Below are 15,653 nucleotides of genomic sequence, written 5' to 3'. Positions count from 1 at the left end.
GACAGGGGATTGGCTAGAGATATGGAAAACATACACAATTGAATGCTCTTCGGCTACAAGGAAAGATGAAAGATGAAATTTTGCCATTTACAGCAAAATGGAACTCATGGGGACTGTGGGAAATGAAATTAGAAAGATAAAGACCTATTGGAGGGTGTCACCTATATGTGCAGTATACGCAGAACAGACAAAATAAAATAAAAATGAACTAGTGGACACGGAAGCTGAATTGAGTTCACCAGAAATGAAGGGGGTGGCGGTGGGAGCTTGTGGGGTGGATGGAATGGGTGATGGTGGGTGTTTTGGTTTCGCTTTAAAAAGAACTAGAAGAGGGGGTGAGGGTTTCAGGAGACCCTGCCGAGCGGCCAGCATTCGCAGAGAGCCTCCCCGGAAGCATGTGCAGGCTGCCTTAGCTGCACCCGGGAGGATCCTGCCTGCCAGCCCGAGGCCAGTCTCGGCGGAGAACGCAGGTTTCTCAGCTCCCGGGCAGTGTCCGCGCGGCCTGGGGTAGGCAAGTGCAGATGCGGGGCTTGCACAGCAGTGCTCTCTGTTCTGAAGATGGGCCGAGCGGGTCTCCCCCAGGACTGGGGAGGCCTCGCCTGACCCTGAGGTGCTTGTTACAGTGACTGTGGGGCTCTGGTCCCACGGCTCCAGCCTCCCAGGATACTGACAAGGTTCCTTTTTGTCGTCCTCCTCCGCTCACCTCCCCGTGCCCCGGAGTAGCCCGCGGGGGCTTCTCTCACCGGAGGGACTTGATGTCCTTGGACGCCATGGACCAGCTGGCTGCGAGTCCTGGGAACTCGAGGCCGGGAGACGGCGGTGACGGCGGCATGGAGCCGGGCACCTGCCAGGAGCTCCTGCACCGCCTGCGGGAGCTGGAGGTGGGTCTTGGGGTGCGGTGGAGGTGGCAGTGCTGGCCGGAGCCCTGGGGAGCCGGTGCAGGCCTTCTGGGTCCACTCCCTTTGCCGGTAAACTCCGTCTGTCCCTTTCCCCAAAAGGAATCTGCCCCTGGGGAGGAAGGACCCCGTAGCCTCCTTTTTGCCCTCTTGCTCCTTCCTGCAGGCGGAGAATTCAGCCCTCGCCCAGGCCAACGAGAACCAGCGGGAGACCTACGAGCGCTGTCTGGACGAGGTGTGTGGGTCTGCGGGGCTGTGCCGGGAGGCGGCGGAGCCTGTCTGCTCTGGGCCGCCGCTGGCATGGCTGACGGCTCTGCCCGGGGCTTTCTGTCTGCAGGTTGCCAACCACGTGGTGCAGGCGCTGCTGAACCAGAAGGTAAGCGTCCCTGGGCAGCTTTCTCACCTCTGAACCCAGATGCCCTGAGGAGAGACCTGAGATCCTGGGTACCCAGAAGAGGCGCTTCCAGGGACCCCGAAGCTGCTCAGCCAGGGGCTAGAGAGGAAGTGGTGGAAATAACCCTGTTGCCGGCGGACAGTGTCCTCCTTCCCCCGAGAGGCAGGGCCATGCTGTTCTGCCTGCTGGTAGGGGTGGGCTACTGAAGCCCAGGTCTCTTGAGCTGTGGTAACTTTGATTTGCTCTTGAACCATCCCCGCATCCCAGCCCCACTGGTTTCTCGAAGTTGTGATGGCCCTGAAAGCTGCGTTGGTGTGAGGGGCTGTGGGAAACTTCTTGGCATATGGGCCACTCTGACCCCCACTCTGACCCCAGGTCTTCCTTTGCCTTATATGGGCCCTTTGATGTGTAGCAAGGAGAGGGCCGGCTTCAGGAATGGGAAAGATGCCAGAGGAAATGGGATTCACCTGCTACCAGAAGGGGTGGACTTTAGAGAATTTCCCATCCCCAGAAGGTTCAGTAGCTGCAGACATGGGCAGGCTGGACTCCCTCGTGGAAGGACGTGGCGGGGGTGGGTGCGGGGGAAGACGTGCCCGGCAGGAGTGCCCGCTGCTCACATGCCCCCTCCCCACCACCATCCCTCTCTCCGCCACTCCTGGGCCGGCACAGGACCTGCGGGAAGAGTGCATCAAGCTGAAGAAGAGGGTGTTTGACCTGGAACGGCAGAACCAGATGCTGTGCGCCCTGTTTCAGCAGAAACTCCAGCTCACGACTGGCTCCCTCCCTCAGGTGGGCACCAGCCACTCTCCTCCCCTCTCAGCTGCCTCAGCTCCCTCCTCCCCCACTCCCTCATCATCATGACCCTTTTTCTCACAAGGCCTACTGAAGCAGGCAGCAGACCTTCCCTCTTCATTCCAGGGTCTGTGGCCACCCCGGGAAGACGCATCTGCCTGATAGATCTGAGCCTCAGGTGGAGTGACGACTCCCTGAGCCTCCTCAAGTTTGGCCTGTGCCCTGCACCTGCTGGGGGCTCCCCACCCACTGGATGGCACCCCTTATTTTTTAAAGATTTATTTATGCGTGCAAGCACTGGGGTACAGGCCAGACGTGCGGGGGGTGAGATGATTCACCAGAAACAGAGTGGAAAACAGAACAGGTGGATCTACCAAAATACACTGCTGAGGGGAGCAGCGGGCGAGATAGGAAAGGTCTGCTATGCCTTGTGGGGAGCTCCCTGGCTGGCCAGGGAGCGAACTCGTGCTGTAGAGGATAGCATCATAGTGCTGTGCTTAACCCCTTGCACCACTAGGGAGGCCCTGCATCCCTTCTTATTGGCATGGAAGGTTCTTGCTTGCTTCCACCCTGTATGAGGAGGTGCAGGGGTCCCTGTGGCCCCTGAGTGCCTCCTCTTGGCCAGGGGCAGGCGTGGGGCCTGGTGTGAGGTGCTTGGTGGCACAGAGCTGTCATGGGTGCTCCCCCCACAGAGTCACACAGGCTCACCCACTGACGCAGGTGTGAACGGACACCGGTCTCTGCTTCCAGCCCTGACGCTTGCCTCGCCCGAGAAAAGGCTCTTAGGAGTGAATCCTGCCCAGTTAAGATGTCACTTAGGGTCTGTCAAGAAGCCCCATGGATAGGGGGACACATGGGGGCGGGAAGATCAGGAGCAACACCAGGCATCTGAGGTTGACAGGGGGTTCTGCAGCCAGTGAGGACATCCTACCCCACCCCAACCTTGACAGAAAGAAGAGCACCTCTGTGTGGGTCTGAATTTGTGTGTGTGAGATGCCAGCTGGGCAGCCCGGAGCAGTATGCCCTTAACACCTTAGAAAGCCCGAGCCCCAACAAAGGAAGGCTCTCGCCCACATGGGCTTTCTGGAGGTCCCACCCCCGGGCCACTGCAGAGCTGGGTGGTCGGTGGCCGTGACTCAGCACCCCTTAGCCCATCTGTCCCTGTGACAGAGTCCACCCAGGAGCCCCCAGAGGCCTAACCACATAGCTGAGCTCACCACCTCCACGCCCCCCCCCCAATGCCCTTCTCAGTGAGAGCAGAGTGCAGGTCATCCTTAGATGATTTGTTTTTTACTTAAATTCTGGAACCTACTGGGGTTTGAAGCATTAGATTTATCTTCCCTAGAGGTGACATGACATAATGGGAAGAGCATGAACCTTGGCCTCAGATAAGTTGGGTCGGAGCCCTAGCTTAGGTAATTCTTAGCAGTGTGGCCTTACGCAAACTATTCAACCTTGCGGACCATAGTTTTTCTCCTTATAAATCGGGATAAAAGGGCCTCCCCGGTGGTGCAGCAGTTGAGCGCTGGGTTGTGAAGTTGCCCGCAGCCTCTGCAGCGCCGGTTCGATCCCCAGTCGCCGGGCGAGGGTCCCACATGGCACGCAGACCTTTCCTGCCACCCGCTGCTCCCCTCAGCAGTGTACTTCATTGGACTGCCTGCTCTGCTGCCCACCCTGGCTCTGGTGAATTCTCTTACCCTCCTGCGCTTCTGACTGTACCCAGTGCTTGTATAAACAAACAAACAAACAAACAAATAAATAAATCTTTTTAAAAAATCGGGATTAAAAAATACCTGCATTGCAGGTTGTCGAGGATTAAATGAGATACTATCTAGCTCTTGACACATTGTAAATAGTCAATAAATGGCAGTTATTTTTTGATGTTCCTCCCAAGCTGTGCTTTGCTGGGATGAAAGCTCTAATTGAGCAAACACTGATTGCTTGCTGTGAGCGCTGCCTTTGCCAGCATATATGGAATTGGGCTGAACCACAGGGCCTTTCCAAGGCCCCCGCTTTTCAGAGCAGATGTCAACCCAGAAGGCTGGCACTGTTGGGGGTGAAGGCAGGTCTGCAGACCAGGCCCACACCTCCCCACACGCCCCTGCCACCTGGGCTTACACTGTCTTCATTCTTCCTGGGCCCTGAGCTCATAAGGCGCCTCTGACCAAGTGGTGGGGACAGTGAGCGGCAAGAGCTGCCCTCAGGCCTGGAGCCGTGCCGCAGGCTCACACATAGAAGAGTGTTTTCCTGTCCCTGGATGGGAAGGCCTAGCGCCTGTGCTAACTCTGTCTCTCTCCTGCAGATTCCACTCGCCCCACTCCAGCCACCATCAGAGCCACCATCCTCCCCTTCCCTGAGCTCCGTCGAGAGATCAGCTACTCTGCTGCCTCTCGGGCGCTGTGCTGGGCAGAGAGAGGTAGGAAGGCTGGACACAGAGATCTTATCAGTCAGTGTGCCATTGCTGTTTCATTTTGTTTATTTTTTAGTGTATTTTTTTAAGCTTTGTTTATTTATGCATGTAAGAACTAGGGTACAGGCCAAAGGTGTGGGGGGGGTGAGAGGATTCTCCAGAGACAGAGTGGGGAGCAGAACAGGCAGATCTACTGAAATACACTGCTGAGGGGAGCAGCAGGCGAGACAGGAGAGGTCTGCTGCTCCATGTGGGACGCCATGTGGGTCACCTCCCTGGCCGGGGATCAAACTTGTGCTGCAGAGGCTGTGGATAGCTTCACAGTGCTGTGCTTAACCCCTTGCGTCACCAGGGAGGCCCCCGTTGCTGTTTCCTAAGGAGGGCTGCTTCCCCTTGCAGATTCTTGTCCGGGCCAGAAGTGAGAACCCTCAGCTGTCAGTATCACCCCAAGAAAAACACATCCCTCCTCCAGCCACTGGGCCTGGAGCAGATGGTTTGCACTGCAGTGTCACCGTTAATGCTTCCTGAACGCTTGCCCTGTGCACACCTGCATCTCACTTATGTTATGAAGTTAGACAAGTTATCACCTATTTGACAGACCATACAATATAACTTAGAGCTCAAATGAGTTGCCAGAGGTCATAGAACTAATTCAGTGATACACCTGGAACTTGAACCTCCGGAGGCTGGTTCCAGGGGCCAGGTAGTTACCACTATCCCAGATGGCACCGAGCCAGAGAAGGGCCCAGGCAGAAGCAGGGAGGGCTTGCCAGAGAATCGTCCCCCTTCCCCAGGGGAATCAGGTCAGCGGGTCGGCTCTCCGACCTGAGAAGGCCTGGGCTTTGCCTTCAGTGACTGATAGGACTTGACGACATCACAACCCCCGCTTGAGTCTAAAAAATGGACAGGGCTCCCTTGCCTGGGGCAAGCGTGACTGTCAGCCTGCTGCCCCAGACAGCCGTGGGGAGTGTAGGGAATGGGGGATTGGGGTAACCAGGAAAGGAGGTGGGGGGGCCCACCAGACCCCTGGTGTGCCAGGAAGAAGAGTCAGGGTAACCAGGGCTCAGTGACCCTCGAGGAAGCTGAGTTGTCATGTCCCGGGAGTGTCAGTTTCTTCTGGGGACACAGATAAAGCCAGACCGACTGTTCCCAGCACACTGCCAATGGTTTCCTCTTCGTGCCGCTTCTCCCCCAAGGTGTGTTGGGAACAGCAGCTTCGGACAGGAGGCCTGGGAACCCCAGCCACCCCACCCCCTGTGCTGGATGCCCTCTCCCCGTTTCTTCGAAAGAAAGCCCAGATCCTGGAGGTGCTAAGAGCCCTGGAAGAGACTGACCCCTTGCTTCTGTGCTCACCTGCCACCCCTTGGCAGCCTCCGGGCGAGGGTCCAGGCTCCCCAGAGCCCATCAACGGCGAGTTGTGCGGCCCACCCCAGCCTGAACCTGCACCCTGGGCCCCCTACCTGCTCCTAGGCCCTGGTAGCCTGGGAGGCCTGCTGCACTGGGAGCGCCTCTTGGGGAGCCTGGGGGAGGAGGAGGGTACTGCACGGTCCTGGGGGCCGGGTAGAGGCTCCCCCCAGGCCCAGGATGCCAGCTGCAACCCGCCCTGTGCCCCAGGCAGCAGTTCCTCCTCTTCTTCTGATGAGGCAGGTGACCCCAACGAGGCACCCAGCCCCGACACTCTGCTTGGGGCCCTGACCCGGAAACAGTTGAACCTGGGCCAGCTCCTTGAGGACACAGAGTCTTACCTACAGGTCTTCTTGGCTGGAGCTGCAGGGCCTCTCAATGGGGACCACCCAGGTCCTGGGCAACCAACCTCCCCAGACCAAGGGACCCCACAGCTGTCCAAGTCCAAAGGCCTCCCCAAGTCTGCATGGGGTGGGAGTACCCCAGAGGCCTACAGGCCGGGCTTTGCTGCTACCTCAGAGGGCCAAGGGCCCCTGCCCTTCCTCAGCATGTTCATGGGTGCGGGGGATGCCCCCCTGGGCTCACGGCCTGGCCACTCCCATTCCTCATCTCAGGTGAAAAGCAAGCTCCAAATTGGCCCTCCTTCTCCTGGGGAAGCCCAGGGGCCCCTTCTGCCCTCTTCAGCCAGAGGCCTCAAGTTCCTAAGGCTGCCTCCAGCCTCAGAAAAGATCCCCAGCCCTGGAGGGCCCCAGCTCAGTCCCCAGCTCCCTCGGAACTCCCGAATCCCCTGTCGGAACAGTGGCTCAGACGGCAGCCCCTCCCCGCTGCTGGCCCGCAGGGGCCTGGGTGGAGGAGAGCTGTCCCCAGAGGGGGCGCAGGGCCTGCCCACCAGCCCTTTACCCTGCTCCACGACGCTGGATTCTACACAGCTCAGACCTCCAGCCTTGACCACCACGCTGTCCCCAGGACCGGTAGTGTCTCCCTGCTATGAGAATATCCTGGACCTTTCCCGGAGCACCTTTAGGGGACCTTCCCCAGAGCCTCCTCCATCCCCACTGCAGGTGCCCACCTACCCGCAACTAACTCTGGAGGTGCCACAGGCCCCTGAGGTCCTCAGAAGCCCTGGAGTGCCCCCTAGCCCTTGCCTCCCAGAATCCTGTCCCTATGGGAGCAGCCAGGAGAAGAGTTTGGAGAAGGCAGGCTCCGAGTCCCCCCATCCCGGCCGCAGGACTCCAGGCAGCTCATCCAAGAAGCCCAGCCAGGGGGCAGGCCGGCGGCCTGGGGATGCCGGCTACACACCTCTGCGGGATAGGCTAACAGCCCTAGGGAAACTGAAGACGGGCCCTGATGGACTTCAGGGCTCAGAGAAGAATGGGGTGCCGGCCAGGCCTAGCACCGAGAAGGCCCGGGGAGCAGGAAGATCAGGGGAAGGCACTGGAGACACGGTGTCCCCCACCCCCAGGCCTGAGCAGCCAGAAGCCAAAGGGGCTCTGCGGGGGGCAGTGGCCTTAGGCACAAGCAGCCTGAAGCAACAGGAACCTGGGATCCTGGGGGACCCTGGGGCCCGAGTTTACTCATCCCACTCCATGGGGGCCCGGGTGGACCTGGAGCCTGTATCACCAAGGAGCTGCCTCACCAAAGTGGAGCTGGCCAAGACCCGGCTGGCAGGGGCTCTGTGCCCCCAGGTACCCCGCACCCCTGCCAAAGTGCCAACCTCAGCCCCCAGCCTGGGCAAGCCCAGTAAGAGCCCCCACGGCAGCCCTACAAAGCTGCCTTCCAAGTCCCCCACCAAGGTGGTGCCCCGACCTCTCGCCCCCCCAGCCACCAAGGAGCCCCCCAAAGCTGACAAGGGAAAGGGCCCACCTTGGGCAGATTGTGGCAGCACCCCCACCCAGCCCACTTCCCCGGCGCCTGACCCTGCCGACCCAAGCCAGGGCCCTGAAGGGCGGGTCCCCCACTCTGCCATCGAGGAGAAGGTGATGAAGGGCATCGAGGAGAACGTGCTGCGTCTGCAGGGCCAGGAGCGGGCGCCGGGCTCCGAGGCCAAGCACCGCAACACCAGCAGTATCGCCAGCTGGTTTGGCCTGAAGAAGAGCAAGCTGCCAGCGCTGAACCGCCGCACAGAGGCCACCAAGAGTAAGGAAGGGGCCAGTGGGGGCTCCCCCCTCCGAAAGGAAGTCAAGATGGAAGCCCGGAAGCTGGAGGCCGAGAGCCTCAACATCTCCAAGCTGATGGCGAAGGCGGAAGACCTGCGCCGGGCGCTGGAGGAGGAGAAGGCCTACCTGAGCAGCCGGGCCCGGCCCCGGCCTGGAGGACCAGCCGCAGGGCCCAGTGCAGGGCTCGGGCAGGTGCAAGGTCAACTGGCCGGCATGTACCAGGGCGCGGACACCTTCATGCAGCAGCTGCTCAACAGGTGAGGGTCTGGACCAGTTCTGAGGTGCTCAGTGGCCGGGGGCGCTGTCCTCCTGTGGACACACCTGGAGCTGCAGCTCCAGGTGCCTTTCCTGGGAGCACAGGCTTCCCGGAAGTCAGAGGGGTAGGAGGACAAGTAAAACCATCTGGGGGTCATTGGCCTGCAGGAAAGATCAGGGACTCAGACCCAAAGCACAGGGCTTGTGCCCAAGCTCCCGTCTTCTCTGGCTGCCTGATGTCCAACTTACTGAGGCCCAGTTTGTGTCTCCTTGAGGAGAGCTAACAGCCCAGATTTTCCTGGATCGTCTCCAGTCAGATGAGGCATCCATCTTAGCGCCTGCACGCAGTAGAGTGGACGCTGGTTCCTAACAATGGGCTGAAGGCTTTTCCCTTGGGGGATTACTATCCTGTGGAACAAGGCGGGTCCCCTTCCCGTCTTGCCCTTTGGCTCACACCACAGACTCAACAATGGAAGCTGTGGCTTAGCGAAGGGGCCACCCCATCTCAGTTGCTCCATTTGGACCAGATAGAAGGTCTGAGGGATTGGGCCCCAGGTAGGGTGAGGCCTGGGTTGCAAGTGCGTTCAGTTCAGCGGGGACAGTCAAGGTGGACCTGGGAGTGATGGGGTTTGCCCTCCTGCACGATGTCTAGGCCTGACTAATCCTGGGACTAATCCCTAGCTCTAGGGGACGTTCTCCCACCTCCCCTGTTCTCTGGGGTTTTCTCTAGGAACTGCTCTTCTCAGTGTCAGAAGAAATAGTTGGGACAACCACCAGGGTTATGTCCCCTTCCCCAGGGGCGGGGGGCAGTGGGTGCTCCCCAAGCCCAGCACCATTGGAGAGAGCAAAAATGTCTGGGTGGGCCCAGACGCCCTCACCTCGGCCTGCCCTGCTGCCCCTAGGGTGGATGGCAAGGAGCTGCCACCCAAGAGCTGGCGGGAACCCAAACCCGACTATGGCGATTTCCAGCCGGTGTCCTCTGACTGCAAGGCCCCCTGGCCAGCCTGCGGGGCCCGAAACGGCCTGGTGGGTCCTCTTCAGGGCTGTGGAAAGGCTTCCGGGAAGGTAGGTGCTTGGGGCGGGAGCGAGGGCTGGAAAGAGGCCCAGCCCTGCGGCCCTGCCAGGCCTCACCCTGAGGCTTCCCTCCCCAGGGAGCTGCTGAGTGTTGGGAGGGGAGAGGCCTCCTGAGGGCCGGGAGCTGTGGGGACTCGGAACCATACTCTGGGCACCTAGTGGCAGAGTTGGGGAGGGGTTGGGCTGCGGGAGGATTGGGCTCTGACGCCACCTTTGCCCCACACAGCCAAGCAGCGAGCCTGGGAGGCAGGAGGAGCTGCCCCCGGAGGAAAGCCTGGCCGAGCCGGTGCCCACCTCACATTTCACAGGTCAGCAGGGTTGGGGTCAGCAGGGTTGGGGTCAGGATGAGACCTGCCCTTGGCCTCCTCCCCCTTCTTCCTCCTGTCACTGCAGCGGGTGCCAGCCCAAGGGCCAGCTTGATGTCGGCACAGGGTGGGCATTGGAGCTGCACAGGATCAGGTGCCTCCCCTCCCTTGGGGCGGTACCTGCTCTGTACCCGCTTCCTCAGGCCGGGCCAGCGGGGGTGACAGCCTACTGGGCCAGAAGGGGCCTGGCCAAGGTGGAGCCGGAGCAGGAAGCCAGAAGGCAGAGGGGCTGAGCCACCCGCAGCCACTCACCCTCGACTTCCTTCCCCTTCCCAGCCTGCGGCTCCTTGACTCGAACCCTCGACAGTGGCATTGGGACCTTCCCGCCCCCGGACCACGGCGGCAGCGGGACCCCCAGCAAGAATCTTCCCAAGACCAAGCCTCCACGACTGGAACCCCCCCCGGGGGTGCACCCAGCTCGGCCCCCACCCCTTACCAAAGTCCCCCGCCGCGCCCACACCTTGGAGCGTGAGGTGCCGGGCCTGGAGGAGCTGCTGGTGAGTGGGCGGCACCCGAGCATGCCGGCCTTCCCTGCGCTGCTCGCCGCCGCTCCGGGCCACCGGGGCCACCAGGCCTGCCCCGACGGTGAGTGCCCGCGCGGGGGCTGTCCCGGGAGCGCTGCCCAGCGGCCCCGCCTGCTCACTTCGCTCCCTCGGGCAGATCCCTGCGAAGACCCGGGCCCGCCCCCTGCCGTCCAGCTGGCCAAGAACTGGACCTTCCCCAACGCCAGAGCAGCCGGCGGCTCCTCGGACCCCTTCCTGTGCCCACCCCGGCAGCTGGAGGGGCTGCCCAGGACCCCCCTGGTGAGCGTGGCTGAGGGGAATGAGAACAGGTGGGGGGGCCGAGGGGAGAGAGTGGCACGGGGAACCCGCTTCGCCAACGCGCTTCAGCGCGTCCTGGGGGGAGGGTAGCGCGAGCGCCCCTGGAGCCTTCTCCTGGCCGCCCGTCACCGTCTCACCCCCCGGGAGAGGGTCTCCAGCCTGCCCCGGGCCGGGCCGGGGCCGAGCCCACTCGGGTCTCTGCCTGCTTCCTCTGAGGGTGCCCGCCCCAGGGCCCCGCTGTGGCGCCCGCGGCAGGTGGCAGAGCCCAGAGGAGAGGAGCTCCCTCCCGAGCACCCCCTTCTTTCCCAGGTCCTGCCTGTGGACCAGAAGCGGAGCCTGGAGCCCAGCCGCCCAGCCCCCACGCCCCAGGGCTCAGCGTTTGGGGGTAGCCGCACCCCCAGCACTTCGGACATGGGTGAGGAAGGGAGAGTGGCCAGTGTGGGCCCCCCCGGGCTGGAGACCTCAGAATCTCTCAGTGACTCACTCTACGACTCGCTCTCCTCCTGCGGGAGTCAGGGCTGAGGACGGTGCCCCCCAGCCCCCTGGAGTTGGGGGCCGCAGACTGGACTGGCTCTCCTCAGGCCCTGAAAGGACCAAGGAGGCAGGTGGATAATAGGGTGACGGGGTTCCTGACACCCTACTGCTGCTGTGGAGGAGATAACCGCCCTCAGCTCAGGGAGGAGCCTCGCCCTTGGTCCCTTCTCTCACCAGAGTGAGGCTCTTCTGGGGCACGGGAGTTCGGCACTGCTGTGGCCAAGCTCCCAGCTCCCACTTCAGGCTAAACCATCTTGTGGTGCTGGGCTCCCTGCCCACCGGCTGTGCCATCTCCACCCAACCTGGCTGCTGCCCACCCCGGAGCCCCGTGGGGCCAGTCCAGAGGCCCCAAGCTGGTCAGGTTTGGGGCCAAGGGGTCAAGTTGCCTTCTCTGTCTATCCTGGTCCTCCCTGCTGTCTGGATGGTGCTGCCCTCCCATGCCCCTTGTCTTTGGGGTCCGTTTGTCTATCTTTTTTGTGTTTTTTTAGTATTAAAGCACCTAGCCCGACTCCCAGCCATGTCCCCCCCCCCCCCCCGCACTGTGGTTAATTTATCTGTCATTAAAAACAGGGCTGCTCTGCTTCCAGGCTCTGCTTCTGCTGTATCCCCAATAAAACATGGAGGCCCCTTCCAGCCCCTGACTCGGCTTGTTCAATGGGAGGACTCAGTTGGGCAGGTGGCTAGAGATTGTGTGGGCACCAGGATGGCGGCCCAGGCATCCTGTGAGGCGGCCCCCACCAGGGAGCCTGCAGAATCATCTAGAAAGTCACTGAGGTTTGGGGAATCTAGGTTTGTTTAGGCCCAGAGTGATACCTGGGATTGGGGACTTTCCCCTGACCCAGGGCTTGGCAGCCCATTGGGGAGGGAGAGGGGCAGAGGGGTGGCCATAGGCGGGCACCGAGACCCTGTATGTAGGTACAGGGTGGGGTGGCGGGTGCAAACCCTGAGCTCTAGGTACCGGAGGGTAAGTGCAGCTCAGCGTCGGCAGCCGCCTGTTGCTGGGAAGCAAAGCACAGCTGGGTCTCAGGCTGTTGCCACCTCTGATCCCTCCTTAGACGTTACCTGTTAAAAAGGAAAATTCATCTGAGTCAATTTCAAGGTCTGTTTGGCTCCATGAAAGGATTCGTGAGTTGAGCAGCATCCCAAGCAGAAAGGTGGGGGGCTAGGAGGTGATTAGCAAACGGAAAGGGTGGATTCAGGTGAGGTTCCCTTCACTTCAGGGAAGGCAGGGGGTCCTGTCGGGCAGGTGACCTCACTTGTGCTGGCCGGGAAACCAGGAGGCCTGGTTTCAAAGTCCACTCCTGAGTAGGGTTGAGACTAATTAGGGAGTCCGTCTTGGCTTGACGGCACGCGGCTCAGCACAGACGGACTCCTGCTGTCTCCTTTCTAACAAGCCCCATCTGACTCTCAGCCTTACTGAGGTGGGATCAAAATTTCAGGCAAAATGAAGGCGCTAATTAACGCCGCTCCCAGTGACAGCTCCGAAGCACTCCGCGCCGCCCACCCAGTGCCCGCAGAGCGTGATGACTCGGTTCCACCCCGCGCTGCTCTCAGGCCATGGCTTCAGGCGCACCGTCGTGAAGTCGCTCGCCTGCTCCTTCTCTGGCGTGCTGGTCTTAGGTCGTCACTGGCTGGGGGGTTGGCAGCTGTGAGTGTGCATTTAAAGTTTTTGAGAGAAGAGGCGTGAACCTGTACCCTTAAAACATACAATGCTGTAAATACTACCTCAATAAAAATAATTAAAAATTAAAATAAAAAAAGCTTTTGAGGGAATCCAGCAATCCAGGGAGACTGTTATAATAAGTACAAGGCGAGTTCCCAGTGTGCTGAGTGTTCTCCGGAGCCACAGTCCCTCGGACCAAAACCAGTCAAAATCAAATCAAAGAAAAACCCTGCTGAAGAAGTCACTGTTTTTATTATTGTAAAGTTGAAAGAGACTAAGATTTTTTTTAATTTTTATTTTTTAAAGATTTATTTATTTATACACGAACTGGAGTACAGGCCAGAGGCACGGGAGGGTGAGAGGATTCACCAGAGACAGAGCAGGGAGCAGAACAGGCAGACAGATTGAAGAGACTGCTGAGGGGAGCAGCGGGCGAGGCAGTTGAGGTCTGCCACGCCATGTAGGTTTCTCCCTGGCCGGCCGGGAATCGAACCCGCACTGCAGAGGCTGCGGACAGTTTCATAGCGCGGTGCTCAACCCGCTGCGCCACCAGGCTGGCCCAGAAGTCACTTTTTAAAGGCTTATGGCTTGTTCAATGATCTTAAACTGTTTCAGCTTCCCCAGAGGCCTCAATCTAGGTACAGCAGGTAGTGTTAGCAGGGACAACTCTGGACATAATGTTTAAGGAACAGAGATTGTTCTGGCTCTAGAAGTTGAACTCGGTGGGCGGTTTCTGAGGGGCTCAGTTGTAGTTTGCAGTGATGTTAGTAATAGAGGAGAAATCGGTCACAGGGAGGAGTGTGGCTCTCTCACAGGACATCAGCTATCCCAAAGGTTGCCTCCGCTGAGCTGGCCCGAGAGGCACGGACCAGGGCCTTATTTTCCCAGGCCAATGCAGAGCAAAGGAAGGGAAAGGGCTTTGTGTTTAGTTAGTGCCTAGAGTCTCCATCAGCATCTTGGGAGGAAGCAGCGTACCTCCGTGTCAGCTCTTCCTCTTCCTCATCAATTTGATCTGCAGGTCTTCACCGCCCTTACAGCACCAGATATCAGGTGGCACCTTCTTTAGCTGGAAGATGTGAGTCCAAGGCTTAACACCTTCTAGTCTTGTAGCCAGGTAAGCAGTCAGGAGTACTTAGAGTCCCTTCCATTGGGGTTTGAGGGCTGTCATCCTCTGGTGATGCTTCCAGAATGCCCAGTCACTGGGCTCCTGACTATAACCAACAGGATCCTGTGAATTGAGATATGGGAGAGTTCTTTTTTTTTTTTTTTAAAGATTTATTTATACATACAAGAACTGGGGTCTAGGCCAGAGGTGCAGGGGGTGAGAGGATTCACCAGAGACAGAGTGGGGAGCCGAATAGGCAGATCGACTGAAATACACTGCTGAGGGGAGCAGGAGACAGGAGAGGTCTGCTGCACCATGTGGGGAGCTCCCTGACCGGCCAGGGATGGAACTGGTGCTGCAGATGCTGCGGACTGCTTCACACTGCTGTGCTTTACCTCTTGCATCACCAGAGAGGCCTTGGGAGAGTTTTTTTTTAACCAGATGATGGTGTGCTTGAGCATAAGACTTACAGGAGCTGGTTGTATACTAGTGTGAGACAAGGGATTAGCAGAAGATTTTATATCAATACATACTGGTCTGCTCGGGACTCTCTCATGTAGTGAGCTTATGTTTCCAAAGTGGGAGCTGCAAATTAGTCAGTAAGACCAGAGGTAATAACTTACGCCACCGGGTCCAGTGTTTTTGCCAAGTTTAGAAATCTTAAGTTTGAGGATCCCATTAGTTCTCTTGACCTTGCCTGATGGTTGCGGTTGGAAGGGACAGTGATAATTTCAAGACGTTTGCAAGGTTATCATTAAGGGTCTGTGATTTGCCCTTTGAAGTATCTACCTTGATCACTTGAGATTGTGGAAGGTGTACATGTTTTCTAACAATTTATTTGCCACTGGGAGGACATCAGCCTCGCAACGGGAAAGACTTCAGTTCGTCCAGAAAACATACATCCTGTAACAAGAACACACTGATAACCGACACGAAGTGGCTGTCAAATAAAGTCCAGCTGCAGCTGTCGAGAAGATCCAGAGGAAGGAGGCCTCAGGCCTCTGGGGATAAACAGTTTTCCAGGATCATGAACTTACAGGTCAGACTTTGCTGGTAGAGTGATTTTGCAATTTTATAGATGTTTCTCTACCAATGTCAGTTCATAATTTGTGTCATCCTAAATGTGAAAGAATGTAAAAACCCAAAGAATGTAAAAAGCCCAAAGAATGGGCTTTTCTAGGGAGCCAAGAAGAACTAAGTGAGCATCTTGCATTTCCCACAGCCCCGACTGTCCTCTGGGGTTCATATTAATTCACAACCATTGTTTACTCATAATTCTCTGATTCAGGAGCAGACTGTTTTCATGTTATAAGGGCCTCAAGATGGCAAAAATCTGACAACGAAGGATCCTTTTTTTAGAAGCAGAATGAGCTTCATCCACATGTGCCACAATCTCTAGACTCTTCGGTGGCTGCTGCCTTTGCATGAAAGTCAGATAACACATTTTCCCCATACTCAGCGTGAGCCTCAGTTTTTTTTTTTTAAAGATTTATTTATTTATGCATACAAGAACTGGGGACAGGCCAGAGATGTGGGGGGTGAGAAGATTCACCAGAGACAGAGTGGGCAACAGAACAGGCAGATCGGTGGAAATACACTGCTGAGGGGAGCAGCAGGCAAGTCAGGAGAGGTCTGCTGCGCCATGTGGGTTGCTCCTTGGCCAGGGATCGAACTCGTGCTGCAGTGGCTGCAGATAGTTTCATAGGTTGCATCTTAACCCCCTGCGCCACCAGGGAGGCCTGAGCCTCAGTTCTGATGAGAGCAACAACAGAAGAGAGGAGAAC

At 58.4% G+C, this 15,653-nt stretch overlaps 1 protein-coding gene across 1 annotated transcript; it reads left to right on the top strand.

The window, feature by feature from the left end:
• Positions 1-755: 755 nt before the first annotated feature.
• On the top strand, positions 756-11,089 carry NCKAP5L (NCK associated protein 5 like; the record flags this gene model as incomplete). Its single annotated transcript, XM_084256327.1, has 11 exons — positions 756-881; positions 1,063-1,131; positions 1,234-1,272; positions 1,960-2,079; positions 4,385-4,498; positions 5,689-8,309; positions 9,210-9,372; positions 9,608-9,689; positions 10,023-10,331; positions 10,407-10,549; positions 10,877-11,089. 11 exons carry the CDS (start codon positions 756-758, stop codon positions 11,087-11,089), a joined length of 3,999 nt encoding a protein of 1,332 aa, XP_084112453.1.
• Between the last annotated feature and the right edge of the window lie 4,564 nt (positions 11,090-15,653).

Source organism: Talpa europaea (assembly GCF_964194135.1).
Source record: "Talpa europaea genome assembly, chromosome: 15".
Lineage (NCBI taxonomy): Eukaryota > Metazoa > Chordata > Mammalia > Eulipotyphla > Talpidae > Talpa > Talpa europaea.
The sequence above is the reverse complement of the archived record's forward strand: the minus strand, read 5'-3'. Positions and strand labels throughout refer to the sequence as shown.